A 24565-nucleotide genomic window follows, 5' to 3' on the forward strand; every position below is an offset into this window, starting at 1 on the left:
CGAAAACCACCCAGCTATACAGAGTCCAGACAGCCTATAACAAGCTGTCTGTAAACACACATACATAAGCACGCTCTTTTTCTCTCTCTCACACACACACACAGACAGCAGCACAAAGGTCTCTCTCATTCGCGCACACACAGCAACAAAGCGACACGCATGTGAGGCAAAAGCGCTCGCACTTTACAGCTGCACCTAGTTAAGATCACACTCACAGGGAGCTTCTGTGACCTCGAGAAATGCAAACGGCTGAAGATTAAGGTAGACGCAATGAAAATTACACGTTTGCAAACCTACCAAATGCTGATCTTGTGTTGAGCCCAATGAGCCTTACATCTAAAAATAGAGCAAGGGTGTTCCTCTAGTGACACCGCTTTGACTCACACGCTGAAAACGGCGGACGTGAAACGACAAACTGAGGATATGGTGATGCGTGCCTGTCAATCAATATTGGTGGGCGGGGGGACCGCACTCCTACGTAAAGTTGCAGTCGATCTAAAAACCGCTCCAATTGGTCCACCGTTTTTATGTTGGTAAATTGAAAAAAAAGGACTGTGTGTGTTTATATCAACCCAATATAACAGTCTATACACTATACTTATACACATGTCTGTCCAGACAACTTGAAAAGTAGATTTTTCACCATAGGTGCGCTTTAAATCATTGAATATAGGTATATGTCTAATTATGTCTACAAGAGTTCGCATATATACAGTAAGAACCAGTAATATAAAAATTAGTGTGTGTGTGTGTGTGTGTGTGAGAGAGAGAGACAATTATAATAATAGACTCAAATTGTGTAAATTGTCAATAATTGATTTACTTTAGCCAGAAATGCAAATCAAAGAACACAGAGTGTAAATATGATTAGATCTGTGCTAGAAATGATATATTTGAGAATAAAATCCCACCTGTTTGTTCATCGGGATCTTCTTTTTTCACACTGAAGGTTTCTTTGATCCCCACGTCTTCAAACTCTTCTTTAATCTCTTCTTTAATGAACGCCATCTCAATAAAAGTGGTTTCCTAAGGAGTGTTCCTTCACGTTTTTGTCCTGAGAATAAATAACAGAAAGAAAAATAAACCAAAACTAACTATATTTGAGTGCGTTTCAATCAGATCACAGTATTTCAAGACCTGCGTGACCAAATCACACACAAAACTAGCAGTTCACGTTAATAAATGAGCACTAATTACACAGCAAGTTTGTTTACTCAAGGTTTATATGGTATATAGTAGGCCTGAACAATCTACCGATATCGCAATAAAGATTAAAAGATATGAATAAATATACATATATTTTGTCATCATTTATTCAATGATGACCATGTTATTTTACATTTGACTGTTCAATTTATGGGCAGCATGGTGGTGCAGTGGGTAGCACAATCGCATCACAGCAAAAAGATTCAAGTCCTGGCTGGTCAGCACTTCTGTGTGGAGTTTGCATGTTCTTCCCGGGTTTCCCCCACAGTCCAAACACATGCGCTACAGGTGAATTGAGTAAACTAAATTGGCCGTAGCGTATGTGTGAGTGAATGAGTGTGTATGGATGTTTCCCAGTGTTGGGTTGCAGCTGGAAGGGCATCCGCTGCGTAAAACAGATGCTGGATAAGTTGGCGGTTCATTCCGCTGTGGCGATCCCTGATCAATAAAGGGACTAAGCCTACAAGAAAATGAATGGTGTTTAGTAGAGTTGAACAATACATCGTTTGAGCACCGATATCGCAATGTATCTAAAAATAGTGACATCTTAGTTTATTATTATTTATTAAAAATTAAAATTTTAAGATACATTTTTTGTTATCATTTATTCAACGATGACCGTGTTATTTTACATTTGATTGTTCAATTTATGTACTTGAATACCGTTAGACTCCCCTGAAAAACATCAAGCACTGTTTACTTATTTGTTAATTTATTATATTTATATTAAACTATTTATACATTTATCTGTTTATTTATTATGATTAATGCAGATGCGCTTCGTAGAAAAAGTCATACCAGTTGATCTAAATATGTAGAAATCTTTCCGAATAGAGTTATTTAAAATAATCTGCTGAAATTTTATTCGTATCGCTGCACGAAACGTCAGATTTCTCGAATATCGCGCAGGCCTAGTATTTAGCTATTTGTAGATAACGTTAACTAAATTACTCTTTAGTGAAGAGATGCCCAAAGTAGAGGCCCACGGGCCGGAGTTGACCTATTGTAACCTTTGACAGGGTTTCGGCAGATATCAAAATGTCAAATTTAAGACTTTTTAAGATCATTAAGTATTCAATTTAAGACCTAGTCCTAGTGGAAAAATTAACGTATTTAAATTGAACAGTACTGAAGACAGGTTGGATGCATCATTGAACTACAGAAAAAAACAAACAAACATCTAAAGGCTGATTTATACTTTCGATTGACGCCACATCGCACATCTCCGCTGACTGCATGCTCACCGTAAAGTCAGACGGATAAACAGAGAAGTAGAAAGTTTCCGGAACTACGTCATATCATGAATACCGTTCATTAATTTAATTAGTTCATCACTTTGACGCATGACTTGCTTTTGTTCATATCTCGGACAGTTCTACCTATTAAAGTTAAATAATAATGACAACAGAACATGTGTCGCTCTACAATTATACTTTTTATGATGAAAAGAATAAAAGCATTTCCCAGAGATGGGTTACGGCTGGAAGGGCATTCACTGCGTAAAAATGTGCTGGATAAGTTGGCGGTTCATTCCGCTGTGGCGACCCCGGATTTATAAAGGAACTAATCTGATAAGAAAATGAAATTAAATGAATAAAAGCAAACAAAATTTAATAAATACTGACGTTTTTTTATATTTTGCCCACTCAACAATTCACACATTACTGTCTGGATAGTTTCTGTCTTATACTTATAAACTAAAAAGGCAATAATAGTACTGCCCATTATCACCAATAAAGCCTAGAAAAACAGAACATCAGTGTTTTGTAATATCAAATATTCCTCTCCAGTCATCAAATAAATAATGTGTTCCTTAATTATAGTTTTGTAACTATTGAATTGTTTTAAATTTAAAAATTGTAATATATATAAGTGTAAAACCTATGATTGGTGGAAAAACATGCCACAACCTTTTGCATGGCTGCTCTTTTTGGTTTAAACGAACGTATCCCTCAGGTTTTGTTAAACTCAAAAAACGTTCCTCCTTTCCCACGGCTGTTGCAATTTTTAGCCAAGAAATATTCGTCGTCTGGTTATCTCTATGATCACGCATGTACAGATCATAAAGATTTCAGACAAAATCTCTTCAAAGTGATTCTTTATTCAACTCAAATGAAATGCAGCGCTGCGCAAATTGTGCACTCGCAAAATTTGCGCCCTCCAAAATCATGTCGCGCGCACCCAAAGCGAACCTTCGCAAACACAGCAATGACGTCATATTCGGCTCGCACTGAGTACAATGACAATAAGCAGATTGGCTATTGCATGTTGGTCTTATTTGTAGTTGTAATACCGCAAATTACATTTGGACTGGTGAAATAAAAAACTACAACACCACGAAAACCAAGCAACAACAACAAAAATAGAATTTAAATGAGCATTAGATGTAGCGTTACATGGACATCGGAAAAACAAGACCTGTGCAAAAATATTTAAGACCCAGAACAGCGAATTTAAGACTTTTAGGCCTAAAATTGAGATTTTTAAAATTTTAGACTGTTTTATAACCTTTTTAAGAACCCGCGGTAACCCTGCTTTGATTTGGCCCACCGTCCCATCTGAGAGAATGAGATTGATGAAAAGGGTTGGGGGGAATGCCTTTAACACAGAGATCGTCATTTCTAATTTGACGAAACTGTTTCTTGTTTATTTTATTGATTTTCATTTATTTTATTTAGAGCAAACTGAAACTGAATGTTTCAATTAAATGTTGTGAATGAATCTTATTTGATTTTAGAAAGTAAATACTGTCACTCGACGGATGGAGAAACTATGCATCGGTGAGTAAATCAAGGCAAAAACTAGTGTAATTCTATTATTAATAAGATTGTTTAGTTTTTACTGTGATAAGTACATTATACAATGTGACACAAATACTGTAGTAGTTAATATAAGACAGTGTTTTCTAGTCATTGTTAAACATTTTTAAATAAATTATAAAATTACCATTGGCAAATATTTACCGTTGGCCCACTAGCCTAAATTTGGTTTTTGGACTTTTATAAGAAAAGGTTTGGGCACCCCTGCTTTAGTAAATACCCATATGAAAAATTACTATTGTAATTTATAGTAAATACTATGTTGTTTTTGAAACATGTGCTTGGTAATTCTATTGTTGCTATGGTAAAACAACAACTACTGTAGTATAAATGACAATCGACAACTATATATATATATATATATATATATATATATATATATATATATATATATATATATATATATATATATACATATATACATATATATATATATATATATATACTAGGGATGTAACGGTATTGTAAATACCGTCATACCGCAATATTAATTTTTTTCGATATTACCGTAGTCGCATGACTCGGTAAAACTATAGGTCTTCTGAGAAAATTTGCTCAGGCGAATGAAGCGAACGGGAGGTACCGGAAACTACAATTCCCATCAGCCCAGGCTTGGCCATAATCCCTTGCGGTCTGTTGTCGCTACAGATCCAGTAATGCGGAAATGGAGTGTGCTGCTAGAAGCGGGGATGAAAAAGCGCTGGAAAACCCTAAAGCGGGTGTTGTCGCCGCGCGCGTACTGAATAGCGGTGTTGTCGCGCGAGTTCTTATCAGCTGTGTTGTCGCGCGCGTACTGAATAGCGGTGTTGTCGCGCGAGTTCTTATCAGCTGTGTTGTCGCGCGGGTACTGAATAGCGGTGTTGTCGCGCGGGTACTGAATAGCGGTGTTGTCGCGCGAGTTCTTATCAGCTGTGTTGTCGCGCGAGTTCTTATCAGCTGTGTTGTCGCGCGCGTTCTAATCAGCTGTGTTGTCGCGCGCGTCCTAATCAGCTGTGTTGTTGCGCGCGTACTGTAAAGCGGGGAGGGAGGGTATGTCGCGTCGCGGGGGCACTTTTGATCATTTTGGAAGGGCACTTTCTATCCAAGACTAAAAAGGGCATGTGCAAGATTACTAATTTGTATGTCATTGACACTTTTGGCACTTTTTTGGAGTATTTTCATAAGTTTTGTTTTTTCCTGTAAATGATTCAATAAATACCGTACCATGACATTCATACCGAGGTATTACCGTACCGTGAAATTCTGATACCGTTACATCCCTAATATATATATATATATATATATATATATATATATATATATATGTATATATATATATATATATATATATATATATATATATATATTTATATATATATATATATATATATATATATATATATATATATATATATTTATATATATATGAGCAATATTACACGAGTAGCAGTGCGAAATGGCTGTATATCGGCACTGGTGGGAGGCGTGCGTTGGCACGAGGCAGCAGGCCGAGTTAGTAGTGCCCTCACCAGTGCCGATATACAGCCATATTGCACTGCTACGAGTGTAATATTGCATTTATACAACAGTTTGACGGCATAATTGTGTATGTAAAAACAAAATCAAACTCGGAGAGTCTCAAAAACCCTTTTGCATGAGGAACTACTTTCTTCCGCGTTGGATTCAAATCATAAGCTGACAGTTAAACAGCTGAGCAAGCATCTTTTAAACTTTAGATCTGTGGTGTCTGCTTTTTGCTGGCTACATGTGGGCGGAGTAATACACAAAGGGTAAAGAGGCTGTACGGGTGCTGATAGTACTTAAATAGATCACGGCTATCAGCCAATCAGATTAGAGAACCAGACAGACTGTTGTATAAATATAAATATAAATATATATATATATATATATATATATATATATACACACACACACACACACACACACACACACACACAAACACAATTATAATATATTACTACATATTAATATTTATACTACAATACACCACATTTTACTGCAGTAAAGAGTAAAGTACACTACATTATTTACCACACCTTACTGAAGCGAATAATAAAGTATACCACACAGTGATATTACAGTCTATCAGTTCACTATAGTTAATACTATTGTATGCTGGAGCATTCATTTACAAGGAGCTGTAAATAACATACTGTGTAATAAACTTTATTGAGGTAAAGTTGGTTTTATATCCGCACATTCGTTCAGTGACAGCTCCGCACATTGTTTGCCATGGTACTTTGAATATTCGGACTGAAATCACATGTAAGCTTGACTTCAAAACAACATTAGCACTATTTAGTCGACTGTGAACAACAATGCTGTAATTTGATGGTTGTTGGCTGCTAATATGATTAAATAATTAGAATTTCCAAAAATGTTAATGGGAAAGACTAAATGTGCGAATATGAAACCAACTTTACCTCAATATAAACTTTACTATAGTATAGTATGGTTTAAAGACACTACAGTATTTAATTTAATCAATTACTAATGTATTTTTCCCCATGTGGAATCATTTTCAGTTGGTTTGTAGCGTTAAAATGTTGTCACTTCACACGTTTGTGTTTGCTCTGCATTTAATGAATGTGCTTGTTGAGGTAAATTGATTGGAAGTTCACGTTTACTTGTGCTTTACCTACACAAAATAACCTTCTTTGACGTTAGATAACGGGTTAAAAAGCTGCATTCATTTGTAAACAATAATTTAGCATCGCTTGTAAAAAAATAAACATTGAAAAATTAATTCGACAGACAGAATAAAACACGAATCGATCTACTTTAAAACAAACCTCTCATCAGACGACTCCTGCAGCAGCCCTATGACATCACACTGCAAGACCAAAATAAAAGTCCTGTCAACAAGCTGATGACATGAACCACGGAAGTGGAGAAATAAAAGTTATATTGAAGCAATTCACACCTGCGTACAATGTCACAGTACATCTGGGGCTGTGTGGACTCACAAGAGGAAAAGTATGAATGAATATGAAGAAGAGGACAGTGGAGAAAAGCTTCATATGATCTGAATATACTGACAGAATACAGTAAGTAAAGCTAATACTGACACATTAACTATAGTCTGCAATGCTTTAAAACTCTTACTAAAATCAGAAATCAATATAAATTTAAACTTATATTATTAAAATTTTCCACAGGATAAAATACTGTAGTAATCTATAGTAAATGTTATAGTAAAGTGTGTTGAATGAGAAGATTCACTAGTCATTGTTCATTGAATGCTACATTGTACTGTATATTAACCGTAGTGAACTGATGAACTAATAAATACCATAGTATACTTACCATAGTTTTTTACTACAGTAAACTGTAGTGTAGTACTATAGTTGTAGAAAGCTTAGTGTACAGTATTGGGTCATTACTATAGTTGTTGCATGGGATCCATATAATTACCACAACTGATTAATTCAAGTATTCACAATATTATGATGAAAACATGATAGTTTTTACTATTATTATTTTTTTAATGTGGGTATTATTGATTGGTATGATAGATTTTTTCTTTTTGTTTAGACCACATACAAAAACAGACAGCACTAGTAACACATTAAAAACAAAAATCAACAAACACATTGTTAATAATGTTTAAATTGACAGTCAAAATTAAATACAAAATTAATCGCATGAGAGATAAATGATCGGTCAAATCTGTTTTAGCTACTGGAACCCTTTACAAATATACAGAGGATAGTTTTTTCAGATGTAATATGATGGGTTTTCTTTAGCACCTGAATATAAACAAATAAGATAAACCAGGAAACTTCAGCCCTGATACATTGCTGCATTTATTTACAACCTTTGCTAGCTATTTTGTTCGACGTTTAAAGAGTGTGTGCTGTGTGTTCATGCTGATGACTCCACACACTCTTGATTTCTGCTTTGGTTTGACAGGGAAACATCAGCAAGGCTTTAATACGTTGTGTTTTATTAGACTGCACAGAGCAGCATTATAACTGAAGTCTAAAATGTATTTAGTCTGATAAAATGGCTCGGCTTCTTCTCCACGTGTTCACGAGCTGAAGAACTGGAAGTGGTGGACTGTGGCATAATAAAAGCTCTGCTGTTTCGTGCCGCCTCATGCTTTAGCATTTCTCTTGTTTCACTTCAACACCCTTAAGACTCGTACACACCGGGATGCTTTGTGTTTGCGTTTATGGTCAGCGCTTTTCGACATGTTTTTCCGAATTTAAAACCAATCGATTTTCACTGGCGTTGAATAGAAGTATATGCTAAATCACTCCTTGAAGTTAGATGGCGCTACACAACTTTAAGCTACTGACACCCGCTTGTAACACCGAAGTTGACGCGCTTGTTGTTTTTGCTGTGTTCACGGCAGACGCGGATAAATCGCGCTATTCGCGCGTAAATAGCCGCGTGAACATTTGAGTTTACTCGCTTCATTCGCGCGTCAACCCCCGCTTCATTCGCGCGTCAAATCCGCTTCAATCGCGTGTCAAATTCACTTCAAAACAGATGCGGATTCGCATGATGGGCAGGGCTTCTGTCTGCCCGGTGACTCTAGCTTCATAGCTAAATGGCTAACATGGATTTTATTAAGAAAATAACAGTGTTTATGTGCTTTATGGAGACTGAAAAACAGCGTCGATATGTTTAGGGCCGTGTCTGAGTCCACTGCATCCTTTCAGAGGTGCCTCCAGCTCTGTGAGCTCATACCCTCCTCCAGAAACTGAACCTGGATGACGGAGACTTTCAGCGGTGCCTCTGACTGAGCCAAGCCCAGTTTGATGACTTGGTGTCGGTGTCGCCTGGAGGATTTCCCACAGGACACCATCAACAGGTTCTACATCACAATCACGCCCCCACAAGAGCAAGCTTCTGATTGGTTAACGCGGCGCGAATGTCCGCTGAAGTTCAGATTTTCGAACTCGAGAGATTCGCACGAAACGCTCGTTAAGCGCGTCAAACGCTCAATTCGCCTCACCTGTATCGCGCTATTCGCACCTCGCAATTGGCGTCATTCGCTCCGCGCCATTCACGTATCGCGCCGCAGGATGTCTATTCGCGCATTTGCATTGACTTAACATGTAAATCACTCGTGCTTGACGTGTGTTCCGCGTCTGGTGTGAACGCAGCATTAAAGTTACTGGCGATTCGAACAAGCATGGATGGTTCAAGTAGCAGCTCCAGCTCTAGCGATGAAGAAATGATTATTGTTCACCAGTGCAATAAGCAGCTCCATGTTCATATCGCCTCTGGGCATCTTCTTCAATGTGCGCTCGCATTGAGTTTTGCGCTTGAGCGCCTCCGAGTGCTGTCTACTGCAACTTTAGCAGCTCCGTGCACTAAACAAAAGTGCCAATCCGATTGGAAGAGGTTTTGACGCTGTGCAACAAAAAAAAAAACAAGCATAAGTCATTTCTTTAAAAATGATGCCGTTTTGCGCAATAATGTGCACGATTACATTGGCAGCCTTTATTTAGTCACGAGGCGTTAAACATCAACAGAAAACATGAGCAAAAAGCGTATTTACTCTGCTTCATACTACCATGATTATAAGTGCTGAATATTTTACCCATCATCAACATGATTTTTGTAGGAGTCCCATAGGACAACGAAGACCACAATTCTCATGTTTCCACCAAGCGGCAAAACTCCCGCTCTCCCTCATTAAGCTAATACGGAAGTAACTGAAACTGCAATTCATCAATATTCCGCTAGTCCTGGCTCCATATAGAGCAAATTTCTATTGGACCCACTGTTAAAATGGCCAACAATACAGCAGAAAAAAAGATGTTTACAGCCTGGTACAAAGAACGATTTTGGTTCATATAGCTAATATTACCCTTCATGACAACTCTGAGGGGGGTGAATTTTTTTATTACTCATGCATTTCGTTTATATTAACTTATATTAAGTCTGCATAAGTAAGATGTGGCAACAGAAGGTGACAGCTAGGTCTCGCTGGTCGCCGTCACATCACCTCAACTGATTCCGGCTGATTAGCTGCTGAACTCTGTGCATACATTACATATACGGGATTTTTGTGTTGTTTTATGTGACTACACAGTCGGTTGCTTTATGGAATTATTTCCTACAATTGTCCGATGATCTGGCATGCTGTGTGCACTTAATTGTGCTCACAAACCATTCAAGTTGCCTCCATTTCCCAGGTGAGTGAAATTATATACTTATATGCCATCTCTACAAATGTATTTGTTTTTCTTACGATAATTTATCGTTTATACTTTACTTGAGACCTGTAATGCACTCCAGAATCTGACAGATTGATTAGCTGTAGGCTCTAGAACAGTCTTCTGAAGCGTTGTCATACAGTGTTATGCCTGGCGTTAGCCTTGCATTTACTAACACAGACTATATTTGAAGTATTTAGAAGTAATTCGGGTTTTCCTCCTTTGGAAAAACGTCTTAAGAACAATGTTTAGTGGCTCAGTGTATTACAGCAGTGTTTTTACAAGTCTAAACCCTTTATTGATATAGTATACAACCAAGCACAAGTGGTCAGAACACAAACGAGTCTCAGGTAATGAAGTATTAAGCATTTTACCCTAAGAAAAGCCCATCTGAGCAAATTGCTAGCAGGCATCTGTAGCATTTCTCTTTGCGCTTTGTTTGGTTGCCCCCAGTTGGAGCGATGACGCGCGAACAAAATGGCGCCGGTTGGCCACGCCTACTTGTTGCTACATTTGTGCTCTTCAGAAACCTATGGGTGACGTCATGGATACTACGTCCATATCATTTACAGTGTGTGGATTCCACACTCACTGCGTCATCAAAATACGCATTTGTTTGTCGTGAATACACGCCATCTAGTGGCGAAAATGACATAAATCAAATTAGTCAGTGATTGATCAACAAAACACGCCTTTGTTTAAATTACATACTGAGCTTTTAAATGTAGCTGCACACAGGGAGCCAGTGTTTGACTAGACACACCTTGTTTTGTTTTGTCAGTGTTATATAAGCTCTTTCAAACCTCCGGCTCCGCTCTTAAGCTTGAATTAATCCTACTGAGAGTTTGGTGAGGTGTACCTTCCCGTATATTTTATGATTGCTCTGTGACTCTAGTATGTACATTTATAATATCATATCATTCACCCATCATACACTGCTGTTTCCGTGTTCAAAGCAAGCTTAAGCCTGGTTTATACTTCTGCGTCAAGTGACCGGCGTAACCCACGGCGCATGCAATGCGGTAGCTGTGCATTTATACTTCTGCGCGCTGTCTCTGTCGGTCTGCATTAACACTTCCGAAACGCTAGTTGGCAGTGAGGTGTTAATGTTCCTCTGTGTCGAGTTTCTTCGCTTCTGTTTAGCTTTTCCTGAACACTTCCAGGTTGTACAAGTGGCTCAAACTCGCTCATTTTGAGGCAGGAACCGGCGGACGTGCAACAACTTTAACTATGAGGTAAACACAAAACAAAACTTTCCATCCGGAGCTCCTTAACGGGACTCCACACTTGTAAACAATCGCTTGCGCCATTCGCGCGGCTCTCGGTCCCGCCCAGACTCGTCAGCGCTACCAAGCCGACCAATCACAGAGCTTGCGCTACGCATTGTTGCGACGTGTAGTTACATTTTTTGAGAGGTGCACGTCAGTGACGCCGACGGCCACGGCGAAGGGCTATGCGTCAGCGCCGTAGCATACGCCGGCGTTTGACGCAGAAGTATAAATCAGCCTTTAGGAACTGTGAATGAACACTGCATTAGGTGCTGTAAAACTTTATTGTCTTGTTTTTTTCAGAATTAGATTTCCCTTACCTATATTATCAGTGCTGATGATGCACTATGTATTGCTTTTTAGGTTTTCAAAGTATTTTTATTATTGTCATGTTTTATGATAATTGTGTTAAGAAGTTGTAGCTTGTGGATTTTTTAGACTTTTATTATGAATCGTATTCAAAGAGTTCAATTTAGTCTAATCAGACCAAAGAATTTGGTTTCTTATGCCTAGTTCACACTAAAGGATTTTAAGCCTGATTTGAGCCTGATTTGGAAGTTAACGAGCTCGCCGACAGATCGGGCTGTGATCGGGAAGAAATCTGCGGGTGCTCGGCGCTCGCCGCTCTTTATGTGTGAACTACTGAGCAACGCATCAACGAGGCTCGCTGACGCGTCGCCGACACCTCGCAGACGGAAATCCAACATTCAGCATGCTAAATATTCCAGAGCAGTCGGCCGACACAACCCCACGTGTGGTCAGATGTAGTGACGAGCTACAGCCAATGAGAGAGCATATCAGCATGAGCTGAATGGCTGTGTGTTCAGGAGCTCAGCAGAAACATCTGTGATTGGTCAGAATGGGCATCAGCGCACTCGCTTCATTCTGCGTTAGCACAGACATGAGAGTAGGCTATATTAACAGTGGAACTAGAATTCTGTAACTATTAGAATTACCATACTGCTCATTCTGACCGTTCTCATATAAAACGCCATATTGTCACAACATATTTACATTCAAAGCTATTATTGAGATATTAAAATTAAGCTTTGAATGTCTGGCATCATATCTAATGACACCATTACCCTAAAAATATAATATTTTTTTGGTAATACAGCCTATAAATATGTAGTTAAGATACTAAAACACTTAAAGGCTTGGCTTTCATTTTCACTTTCAAACAGGAGCTATTTAACAGCACAGAATATGCTGTTTTGAAAGATATCTGAGGTAAATTGATGTTTTTGCCATCAGAAAGTTTTGTTTATGTTAGCAGGAAGTTGCCAGGCAAGAAAATGCACACATATTTAAAGTCACAGCGAAAAGTATCAGACATGCATGCAGTCATTTTGACCAATATGGTAATTTAAGGCAGAAATGCTCAGTTCTTTACTGTTTTGTAATAAAAAAAATAACAATGTCAGAAAGAAATACACTGATAGTTAGAAAACGGCAGGGTGTTATAAATATGTTAGTTTTATTTCAAAGAGTTATAAAATTACAAAAATTAAAAACTCTCTGTGTATCTATCCACTCAAACCTTGCAGATGAGTGATTAATCCGCTGATAAATCAGCTGATTTGACGATGTTTTTAAATGCTTTCTCCAAAGCTTGAAACGCTGTCAGTGATGTCATCAGCACACAAGCAGCCAATAGTGTTCAGCTTTTTTCTGACGACTCCTCCCTCAAATTTTCATTGGCTGTGGTTTGGTAGCTTGAATGAGCTGATGGGGAATGAGATGTTGCCAGATCATGTAGTGTGTGACCCCCCTCTTGTGGATCGTTCACGGAGTGTTGCGTAGTGTGAACACCACAGAGATCAAAAGACACAAAGTCAAGTCATGTAGTGTGAACAGCACAGCGATCTGCTGATGTTTAAAATCCTGTAGTGTGAACTAGGCTTTATGGTCTGAGAGTCCTTCAGATGCCTTTAGGCAAATTCCAGGCGGGGAGTGTCTTCCGTCTGGCCACTCTACCATACAGGCCTGATTGGTGGATTGCTGCACAGATGGTTGTCCTTCTGTAAGGTTCTCCTCTCTCCACAGAAGAACGCTGGAGCTTAGACAGAGTGACCATCAGGTTATTGATCAACTTCCAGACTAAGGCCCTTTTCCCTGATCACTCAGCTTAGTCGGACGGCCAGCTCTAGGAAGAGTCCTGGTGGTTCCAAACATCTTCCACTTACAGATGATAAAGGCTGCTGTGATCATTGGAAATTTCAGAGTAGCAGAAATGTTTCTGTAACCTTCCCCACCCTTGTGCCTTGAGACAATCCTGTCTCTGAGGTCTACAAACAATTCCTTTGTCTTCATGCTTGGTTTATGCTTTGACATGCACTGTCAACCCTGGGACCTTATATAGACAGGTGTATGCCTTTTTAAATCATGTCCAATCAACTGAATTGACCGAAGGTGAACTCCAATGAAGCTGCTGAAAAATCTCAAGAATGATCAGTGGAAACAGAATGTACCTGAGCTCAATTTAGAGCTTCACGCTAAAGGCTGTGAATACTGATGTACATGTGATTTTTTAGGTTTTTTATTTTTAATAAATTTGCAACAATCTCAAAAACTCTTTTTTCACCTTTGTGTTATAGGGTATTGTGTGTAGAATGTTGAGAAAATAAATGAGTTTTCATTTTGGAATAAGGCTGTAACATAAATAATTGTGGAAATAGTGAAGCACTACTTTCCAGATGCACTGTATTGAATTATTGAATTGCGGCAAGACTAGAGTAGCGCTGTCAATTAATTAATTAGTCTACAGATACCACATTAAACTAATAAGAGTAATTAAAATAGGCCTTTGGTACAGTGAAATGCCGATATCATCTTGTGACAAATTGACAATAAAGAAAGTCATGTGAAATGTCATCTTTTTGTTCTTTCAGAATTGAAATTACCATTGCAGCACTGAAGAACACTTTCTCTAAATTGAGCCTCAACATGGACAAAAAGGAGGAGGATGTTGTTCAGTATCAGAAAAACAAAGAGTCTTCACCAGAGTCCAGCAGTGTGAAGAGCGACGAATCCTTAAGTCAAACACTCAGTGATGAAGGATCCACCTGTGTACCCAGGTGAGTGTGACTTTGGTGTGTTTATACTGGTTTTTGGTTCTTTATAAGGACGAAATTTCATATAGTGACACGGGTGTTATCAAAATGATTATAACTTTGTGGTAATTTATGAAAAACTGTTAAAAATTATATCTTTTTTACAATCAAAATTTGCCACAGTTTTGCTGTTAGGGTTGGCCTAGGGTTCGCCGTAGCTGACGTGCACCTCTCAAAAAATGTAACTACACGTCACAACAACGCATAGCGCAAGCTCTGTGATTGGTCGGCTTGGTAGCGCTGACGAGTCGGGGCAGGACCGAGAGCCGCGCGAATGGCGCGAGCGATTGTTTACAAGTGTGGAGTCCCGTTAAGGAGCTCCGGATGGATAGTTTGGTTTTGTGTTTACCTCATAGTTAAAGTTGTTGCACGTCCGCCGGTTCCTGCCTCAAAACGAGCGAGTTTGAGCCACTTGTACAACCAGGAAATGTTCAGGAAACGCAAAAAAGCAGCGAAGAAACTCGACACATAGAAAGATTTACACCTCACTGCCAACTAGCGTTTCGGAAGTGTTAATGCAGACCAACAGAGACCGCATGCAGAAGTATAAATGCACAGCCACGCTCGTTGCATGCACCGTGTGTTACGCCGGTCACTTGACGCAGAAGTATAAATCAGGCTTTAGTCCCGTATGGTTGCGGGGTCGGCTCTTTGGAACAAGTCCTCCATTTAGACTTGTCCATACAATAACGACTTTTTTTACACCTTCCGGCCGGCCTGTCGTCTGGGCCTGTCACCCTCATACACTCATACACTACAGACAATTTAGCCTACCCAATTCAGCATGTCTTTGGACGCGAACGCAGGGAGAACATGCAAACTCCTCACAGAAATGCCAACTGAGCTGAGGTTCAAACCAGCGACCTTCTTGCTGTGAGGTGACAGCACTACCTACTGCGCCACTGCTTCGCCCCTTGTTCTAGCACATATGTGAGTTTTTATTTTCGCCTCTAGTCACAGTGCCCATGATCTAATTAACTCTTTGTCTTGTTCTTTTTGATTCTGTTGTGGGGATAGAGATGATCAAGATTCTCGCTTGCCAGTAGGTGAACTACAGAGAGTCAAAGACCAACACAAAACCATCGCGAAGAGCAAGTATGAGAGATTATTTGAGATCATCAATGTGCAAAGGAATCAAACTCTCCTGAACAAGGGCTTCACACAGTTCTACATCATAGAAAGAGAGAGTGAAGGAGTAAATGATGAACATGAGTTTTTACGCATGGAGAGATTACCAAGACTACAACGCTCACAAGACAATCCAGTCTGTGGCAATGGCATCTTGAAACACCCACCCGACCCAGAACTTGATGAGAAGGACCAGATCAAGACGGTTCTTACCAAAGGCATCGCTGGGATTGGAAAAACCGTCTCTGTGCAGAAGTTCGTTCTGGAGTGGAGTGAAGGTAAAGCCAATCAGGATGTAGATTTTGTGTTCGTGCTTCCATTTCGAGAGCTGAACTTGATCAAAAATTATCAGTACAGTCTTCACAGACTTTTACTCGAGTTTCATCCCGAACTTGAGGATCTGGAGCCTAAGATTTATGAGCAATGTAGAGTTGTGTTCATCTTTGATGGTTTGGATGAAAGCAGAATCACACTGAAGTTTTCAGAGGATGAGAAAGTTTGCGACGTGAATGAATCTTCATCAGTTGGTGTGTTGATATCAAGCATCCTCAAAGGAGATCTGCTTCCATCTGCTCTCATCTGGATCACCTCCAGACCAGCATCAACCAGTCAGATCCCCTCCAAATACATCAACCGTTTGACAGAGATTCAAGGATTCACTGATCCTCAGAAGGAGGAATATTTCAGGAAGAGAATCAGTGATGAAGATCAAGCCGACAGAATCGTCTCCCACATCAGAAGAGCAAATAGCCTCCACATCATGTGCCACATACCCATCTTCTGCTGGATATCTGCCACTGTGGTTCAGAAGCTCCTGGAAGAAGATCGGAGTGCAGAAATCCCTCAAACTCTGACTGAAATGTTCATCAAATTCCTGCTAATTCAACAAGATGAACCAGAAGCATGAAGAGAGAGATCCTGAGAAACTCCGGCAGTCCAACAGAGATGTGATGGTGAAGATTGCCAAACTGGCTTTCAAACAGCTGATCAAGGGCAATGTGATGTTCTACGAGGAGGACTTGATTGAGAGTGGCATAGATGTCAGCGAAACCTCGGGTTGTTCTTGGATCTGCCCTGAGATCCTTCAGGAGGAATCTGTCCTTCATCTGAGGAAAGTCTACAGCTTCATCCATCTGAGCTTTCAGGAGTTTTTGGCTGCCTTCTATATTTTACACTCCTACCTAACGAGAAACATGGAGGACATGGACTGTTTTCTAGACGAGAGAAACAAGGTCAAACTGAGTCGATCGAAAATCAGTTTGTTCCTGCTACTAAAATTAGTTGTTTCCAAAACCCTTCATACTGAAAGTGGACTCCTGGATCTTTTCGTGCGTTTCCTGTTGGCCATTGCGCAGGAGTACAATCAGATCCTTTTAAAGGATCTACTGCCACGCACAGAGTACAGCTCAAGTACTATCAGGGATTTTCTCCGACACATCAAATCCCTAATGACAGGATATTACTGTATTTCTGACAACAAATCCATGAGTCTGTTCTTCTGTCTGTTGGAAATGAATGATCAGAGTCTATACACGGATGTTGAGAAGCTTGTGAAATCAGGGGAACGTTCAAAGAACAGACAGTCTCAGGCTGTCTTCTCAGCAGTAGGCTACATGCTTCAGACGTCTGGGGACGTGCTGGATGAGTTCGAGCTCATGAAATATGACGTATTAGATGATGATCGGAAGAGACTGCTACCAGCTGTGGTGAACAGCAGAAAAGCTCTGTAAGTATTTGAGTACAAACACATGAGTACAGCTCTGGTAAAAAAAATAGTTAGTAGAAATTGAAGTTGAAGAGAGATGAATGAAGTTAATTTCTAAACTAGTTTCGAGGGGATCATGTCCTTATGATTGACCATGACTGGTCCCGCATTATCTAACACATGATTCACCAGTCAGATGATTAATAGCACACTATAAATACCCAGAATTTCTTAGCTCACTTATCTTCGTCTTGAAGAATCCCCTCTTCCACCCCTACTCTCCCCCTCTTTTCCTCGATAGGGCGGCACAGTGGTAAGCAGTGTTGTTTCACAGCAAGAACATCACTGGATCAAGTCCTTACCAGGCCAGTCGACGTTTCTGTGTAGAGTTTACATGTTCTCCCAATACTCACATGGGTTTTCCCAAGGTTCCCTGGTTTCTTCCCACCGGTGAATTGACGTAACCAGATTGCCACTATAGATGAGCTCAGCTGTATAACTCTCCGTAGCAATCCCTATAATCTGTCATAAGACATAACTAACCAGGGGAGTTCTCGAGACCTACCTGAGCTCAAACTCCCCTCTTGCCCTTCAAATGGGAGGGAGCCCCAGGCTCGAGGATCTTCTGAGCTCAGGGCTCTCTCCCGGGACAGCAAGCCCAACATGCTTTATAATCAATCATCAGCTAAGTGTGAACTCTTAAAAGGAGAGTAGGATCAGGAAAGGTCCACGAGCGCCTGAAGCATATTGATGCACTATGTTAGCACACTAACTGCTAGGCTATTGCCACTGACAATCTAGGCTAGTTTTACCAGCAGATGACGGTCTAGGCCAGGGGTCACCAATCTCGTTCATTGAGGTCCAGTGCACTGCAGGGTTTATCTCCAACTTGCCTCAACACACCTGCCTGGGTGTTTCAAGTATACCTAGTAAGACCTTGATTAGCTTGTTCTGGTGTGTTTGATTAGGGTTGGAGCTAAAATCTGCAGGACACCAGACCTCTCTATGCTAGTAACCGCAGAGGGTGCGCTAGGCTAGTTTCTAACAGTAAATAGCACTCTAGGCAAGTTGTTTACTGCAAATAGCACTCTAGGCCAGTTTGTAACAACAGATGACACTCCAAGTTAGTTCCATTAACAGCAGAAGATGGTCTAGGCTAGATTGTAACTGCATATGACACTCCAAGTTAGTTTAATTAACAGTAAATGGCGCTCTAGGTTGGTCTTTAACAGCAGATGACGGTCTAGGCTAGTTTTTAACTAAATATGACACTGCAAGTTAGTTTCATTAACAGTAAATGGTGCTCTAGGCCAGTTTTTAACAGCAAATAATGGTCTAGGCTAGTTTTTAACTAAATATGACACTGCAAGTTAGTTTCATTAACAGTAAATGGTGCTCTAGGCCAGTTTTTAACAGCAAATAATGGCCTAGGCTAGTTTTTAACTAAATATGACACTGCAAGTTAGTTTCATTAACAGTAAATGGTGCTCTAGGCCAGTTTTTAACAGCAGATTACGGTCTAGGCTAGTTTTTAACAGCAGATTATGGTCTAGGCTAGTTTTTAACAGCAGATAGTGCTCGAGGCTAGTTTTTTAACAGCAGATGGGGCTTGAGGCTTGTTTTGAACAGCAGATGGCGCTCTAGGCTAGTTTTGAACAGCAGATGGTGCTCTAGGTTAGTAACATTAACAGCAAATGGTGCTCTAGGCTAGTTTTTAACAGCAGATTACGGTCTAGGCTAGTTTTTAACAGCAAATTATGATCTAGGCTAGTTTTTAACAGCAGATTATGATCTAGGCTAGTTTTTAACAGCAGATAGTGCTCGGGGCTAGTTTTTTAACAGCAGATGGGGCTTGAGAATTGTTTTGAACAGCAGATGGCTCTCTAGGCTAGTTTTGAACAGCAGATGGCTCTCTAGGCTAGTTTTGAACAGCAGATGGTGCTCTAGGTTAGTTACATTAACAGCAAATGGCGCTCTAGGCTAGTTTTTAACAGCAGATTACGGTCTAGGCTAGTTTTTAACAGCAGATAGTGCTCGAGGCTAGTTTTTTAACAGCAGGTGGGGCTTGAGGCTTGTTTTGAACAACAGATGGCGCTCTAGGCTAGTTTTGAACAGCAGATGGTGCTCTAGGCTAGTTTTAAACAGCATATGGCACTCTAGGCTAGTTTTGAACAGGAGATGGTGCTCTAGGTTAGTTACATTAACAGCAAATGGCGCTCTAGGCTAGTTTTTAACAGCAGATTACGGTCAAGGCTAGTTTTTAACAACAGATTATGGTCAAGGCTAGTTTTTACCAGCAGATGACAGCCTAGGCTAGTTTTTAACAGCAGAGGGTACTCTAGGCTAGTTTATAACAGTAGATAGAGCTTTAGGCTATTTGTTAACAGCAAATGGCAATTTAGGCTAGTTTGGCACAGCAGAGGACACTCCAGGTTAGTTTCATTAACAGTAAATGGCGCTCTAGGCTAGTTTTTAACAGCAGGTGATAGTCTAGGCTAGTTTTCAACAGCCAATGGTGGTCTAGACTAGTTTCTATTTGTTAGCAGCTAATGGCACTCTAAGCTAGTCTGTAACAGTAGACACTCCAGGTTAGTCTTATTAACATTAGATGGCAGGTAGGCTAGTTTTTGACAGCAGATAAATGATCTTGTGTGCTTAACAAACATCTGTACTCTGATTGCATCCAATTTTTTTAGAAAGACCACTTGTAAATAAAGTAATCATTAATAAAGTTAGAGAAGGTTTAAGTTAACAGTCAGAGTGTTCATGAGCTGTTTACATTAATTGTGTGACATAAAACAAAACTTACATGTCTCCAAACACACAAGTGCTCATCCTTGTGGTGTTTAAATGATAATCATGTTGAATCTGATGTGGACAGACGAATTGCTTGTCACTGGAGTTTGTTGCATCACTTCACATCAACCGTGTAACATCACACAAGGTGCGAAACTCTAAAAACAAGACTTTAACCACCAGTCTCCTTCTCACCGCACTATTTGATCTTGTGTTGTAGACTTGCTGGATGTTGCTTCTCTGATCAACAGTGTCCGAGTTTGGCTTCGGCTCTACAATCAGCAAACTCCCAACTAAGAGAGCTGGACCTGAGTAACAATGACCTGCAGGTTTCAGGGGTGAAGCTGATCTCTGCCGGACTGAAGAGTTCACACTGTCAACTCAACGTGCTGAGGTCTGATAGTCATACACTCCCTAGAAGAGATACACAATATTGTTTAAAAATATCAATTCCTGAACACAGACGTAGCATGTTTAAATGAAAGGAGAATCCTTGCTGTCTGTTTGAACCAAATGAAAGGCAATTTGTTATGATATATAACAATTTAACAAGGTAATATGTCAAAAGAAGGTGGTGACGCTAGTAAACCACTTAAAAATAATGTGTTATCCCTGCTGAAAAATCCAGCTTAAACCAGCCTAGGCTGGTTGGCTGGTTTTAGCTGGTCGACCAGCCTGGTTTTAGAGGGGTTTTGGCCATTTCCAGGCTGTTTTCCAGCCATTTCCAGCTTGGTCTTAGCTGGTCAGGCTGGAAAATGACCAGCTAAATCCATCTAAAACCAGCTTGACCAGCCTGGTTTAAGCTGGACATAGCTGGTTTTGGCTGGGCCCCCAACCTGGCTAGGCTGGTCAAGCTGGTTTTAGCTGGTCATCTCCCAGCCTGACCAGCTAAGATCAGGCTGGAAATGGCTGGGAACCAGTCTGGAAGTGGCCAAAACCCCTCTATAACCAGCCTGGTCGACCAGCTAAAACCAGCCAATCAGCCTATGCTGGTTTAAGCTGTTTTTTTCAGCAGGGATCCGATGAGTGTGATCCATTTGGTATTTTTTCCACTTTAAATAACCGTCAAATTCAAATCCCCCATGTTCATGACCTTCATCAGTCGTCATGCAAACAATAAATAAAACATAAATTTTGTCCTCATCCTCCTCATGTGTCATTCTCCATTATAGACTTGCTGGATGTCAACTCTCTGATCAGAGCTGTGAACGTTTGTCTTCAGCTCTACAATCTTCTAATTCACCACTGAGAGAGCTGGACCTGAGTAACAATGACCTGCAGGATTCAGGAGTCAAGCGGCTCTCTGCTGGACTGAAGAGTTCACACTGTCAACTCAACATATTGAGGTTCGACTTTCACCGCCGATACTGAAAATATATTTAAAGTTGGTCACTTGTTTACAATTTTCTGTATGGTTAACGGTGGACTGTGAGCTGTATAGACCAACTTTAGATACTATAAATACAATAAGGCAACATTTATTATCCTGGACCACAAAACTGACTTGTTTTGCATGGGTACCCTGCTGAAAAATCCAGCTTAAGCCAGCCTAGGCTGGTTGGTTGGTTTTAGCTGGTCGACCAGGCTGATTTTAGAGGAGTTTTGACCATTTCCAGCCTGGTCTTAGCTGGTCAGGCTGGAAACTGACCAGCAAAATCCAGCTAAAACCAGCTTGACCAGCCTGGTTTAAGCTGGATATAGCTGGTTTTGGCTGGGCTCCCAGCCTGGCTAGGCTGTTCAAGCTGGTTTTAGCTGGTCATCTCCCAGCCTGACCAGCTAAGACCAGGCTGGAAATGCCTGGAAACCAGCCTGGAAATGGCCAAAACCCCTCTAAAACCAGCCGGTTCGACCAGCTAAAACCAGCCAAACAGCCTAGGCTGGTTTAAGCTGTTTTTTTCAGCAGGGTATATTTTTGGCAGTAGTCAAAATATACACTGAATGAGTCAAAAATATACATTGTTCTCTTTCTTTTTTGTCTAATATTTTGTCTAATAAGTTATTAGAATGTCAAGTAAATATCGTGTTCCGTGTAGATATTTTATAAATGTCATACTGTAAACATGGCAAAACTTACGAATATGCATTTCTAAGAGCTTAATTGGGAAAACTTTTGAGATTTTCTCAGTACTAGATTTGTTTTTGGAATACTCAGATTCTAGATTATTATTATTTTCTCCAATTTTCATTGCCAGTCATAAGCCATCATTTGTTTTGGTTGAATTTGCCATTTCCACAACCATCGCAAAGAACCAGGGCCCGGTTTTTCGAAAGTAATCCGCTAGGATTTTGGATAAGGGATTGGATCAAATCTTGAAAATGGGTTTTTAAATACCCATAAATGGACGCTGTTTCCCAAACGAATTCTGTACACGCGATTTGAAGTGGCATAAAAGTGGACACTCTGGGTTTTGCGTGCGTTTTTGAACACATATTTACACAATAACAATTATAATAATATTTAAACATGGCGATCTTAGTGGGCTTTCGTTCAAACACAACAAATTTTGTCTTAAATTAGCATAACAAGTTAGGAAAGCTTAAGCCATCGTTTGTTTTGGTTTAGTTTGGATTTCCCACAACCATCGCAGAGCCCAGGGGATCAGAGAGAGACTCCACCTTGGCCTACCCTCATCCAGAATCTAGATATTTTAATAGCTCAGGCAAATATTAACTCTATCCTAACAAACCACACATCAGTGTATAGCTTTATTCTACTTTCACGTGATGTAAAAATCTCAATTCAAAGCAATCGACACTTATGACATGTTATGTGGTCCAGGGTCACATTTGTTAACATTAGCAAATGCATTAACTACAACTAAGAATGCATCTATTTGTCATATCTGTTAGGGTTAGTTGTTGGAAATTAACCTTATTTTAAATTACTTCCATTGAAACTAACAAAAAAGTTGGACTCCCTTTGTTACATTATAACTTAAACAAAAACAGCGGCAATAATTAAATCTGGTGTCGCTGCACAGTTTTTAAACACTTCTTTATGGAGACAGATTAGACTCAATAATAATTCACGCAAAAGACACGATGTACACATGCGTAGCCAAATTTACGTGCATAAAATTAAATTCATGTGCGTAAAATATTTATTTATATTAAAAAAAATTCATGTGCACAAAATAAAAATACATTTTCATAAAATACGTTTCACAAATGCAAAACATCATTTGCAAATGTATAAGAGTGTACAAAAAGTTTTGAATGTTTAAAAGTTGCGAGTTCATCCTGAATGAGAATGTGCTAATCCTCTTTCACGTACGACTCCCCCTGGAGACTTTGCTGGCAGAGTCAGGGCAACTCGTACCTTTCAGCCAATCAGAGGAGAGCTGTAGTCAAGGACACCCACTATGCACTCAATTTGCGCAGACTGTTCCTCTCCAGCATGGCGAATGGATAAAGCAGCAGTCGCAGTTACACTTTTTTTCATTTATTTACTTATTTGACCATAGCCTCACTCTCTTTATCCATTATTTTGCCGCAGCTCCGCTCTTCTTATTTATTGTCTCGCAGCCCCATGAGTAAAATGTTGCCTGAAGGGATTAAGTATAATTCCGGCCACACAAACATAACAGTACCATTGTGGTCCAGAGGTCAGCACGTTGGCTTGCCATGCTGTCGATCCGTGTTCGATCCCCACCTGAACCAGGCTGGTCACGCTGGTTTTAGCTGGATTTAGCTGGTCATTTTCCAGCCTGACCAGCTAAGACCAGGGTGGAAATGGCTGGAAACCAGCCTGAAAGTGGCCAAAACCCCTCTAAAACCAGCCTGGTCGACCAGCTAAAACCAGCCTAGGCTGGTTTAAGCTGGATTTTTTAGCAGGGATGTGATTGCGCGAGGCCAATAAAAGATCAAAACGTGACCTCTCTGTACAGGAATTAAAAATATGGAGCAATTTTCAGTTTCGCATCCTCTTGTTTCTCCTGCCCGATTTGGCAGCACCGCCCAACAGATTTTAACATGCTATTGATTTAGATTTTCGCATCCATTTAACACTTCCGCCAAATCAGCTGCAAAGAATTTTGTTATGTTTGTGGCAAAATGGGAACAAACTTAACCCAAGGGTGCTTTCACACCCGTGAATCGATTCAGTTGTTCCGAAACAGAGATTACAAATGTTACATTGTTGCTCTTGGAGCGGTTCGCTTTCACACTGCAAAGTTTCTAATCAGATCAAAAGAGCTAAAACAAGTCACGTATGAGAAACTCTCCTCACGTTGGTCAGAGTGTCAGGATTTATTTAGCAGAGTCCCGCTCAGCTGTCAGGAGAGGTGGTGGTTTGGTGGTGTTTGACAAGGTGCGCGAGCGAAAGACGTGTCTGAAGAGTGAGTAGAGATGCGGTGGG

General features: G+C 40.1%; 2 protein-coding genes across 6 annotated transcripts in view; one reads left to right on the forward strand and one right to left on the reverse strand.

Moving 5' to 3' along the window:
• The window catches only part of LOC100005923 (uncharacterized), a 47017-nt gene extending 40168 nt beyond the window's left edge, over positions 1-6849 (reverse strand). For all 4 annotated transcript variants that reach the window (XM_087250249.1, XM_087250251.1, XM_087250248.1 and 1 more), the window contains exons 1-2: positions 6818-6849; positions 912-1054 (exon numbers count right to left, since the gene is read on the reverse strand). The gene's annotated coding sequence lies outside the window, so the exon portion shown is untranslated. The remainder of the gene's footprint in view (positions 1-911; positions 1055-6817) is intronic.
• A 19-nt stretch (positions 6850-6868) lies between these two features.
• The window catches only part of LOC100005516 (NLR family CARD domain-containing protein 3), a 28945-nt gene continuing 11248 nt past the window's right edge, over positions 6869-24565 (forward strand). Inside the window, exons 1-5 of one of the 2 annotated variants that reach the window (XM_088650201.1) lie at positions 6869-7072; positions 14358-14543; positions 15597-17433; positions 20429-20602; positions 21381-21554. In XM_088650201.1, the coding sequence (XP_088506327.1) occupies positions 16598-17433; positions 20429-20602; positions 21381-21554 (1184 nt within the window). In that variant the 5' untranslated portion in view covers positions 6869-7072; positions 14358-14543; positions 15597-16597. The remainder of the gene's footprint in view (positions 7073-14357; positions 14544-15596; positions 17434-20428; positions 20603-21380; positions 21555-24565) is intronic. The other variant, XM_087249792.1, reaches the window with a different exon arrangement.

Source organism: Danio rerio, chromosome 4 (genome assembly GCF_052040795.2).
Source record: "Danio rerio strain M-AB ecotype USA chromosome 4, GRCz13ab, whole genome shotgun sequence".
NCBI classification, from domain to species: domain Eukaryota; kingdom Metazoa; phylum Chordata; class Actinopteri; order Cypriniformes; family Danionidae; genus Danio; species Danio rerio.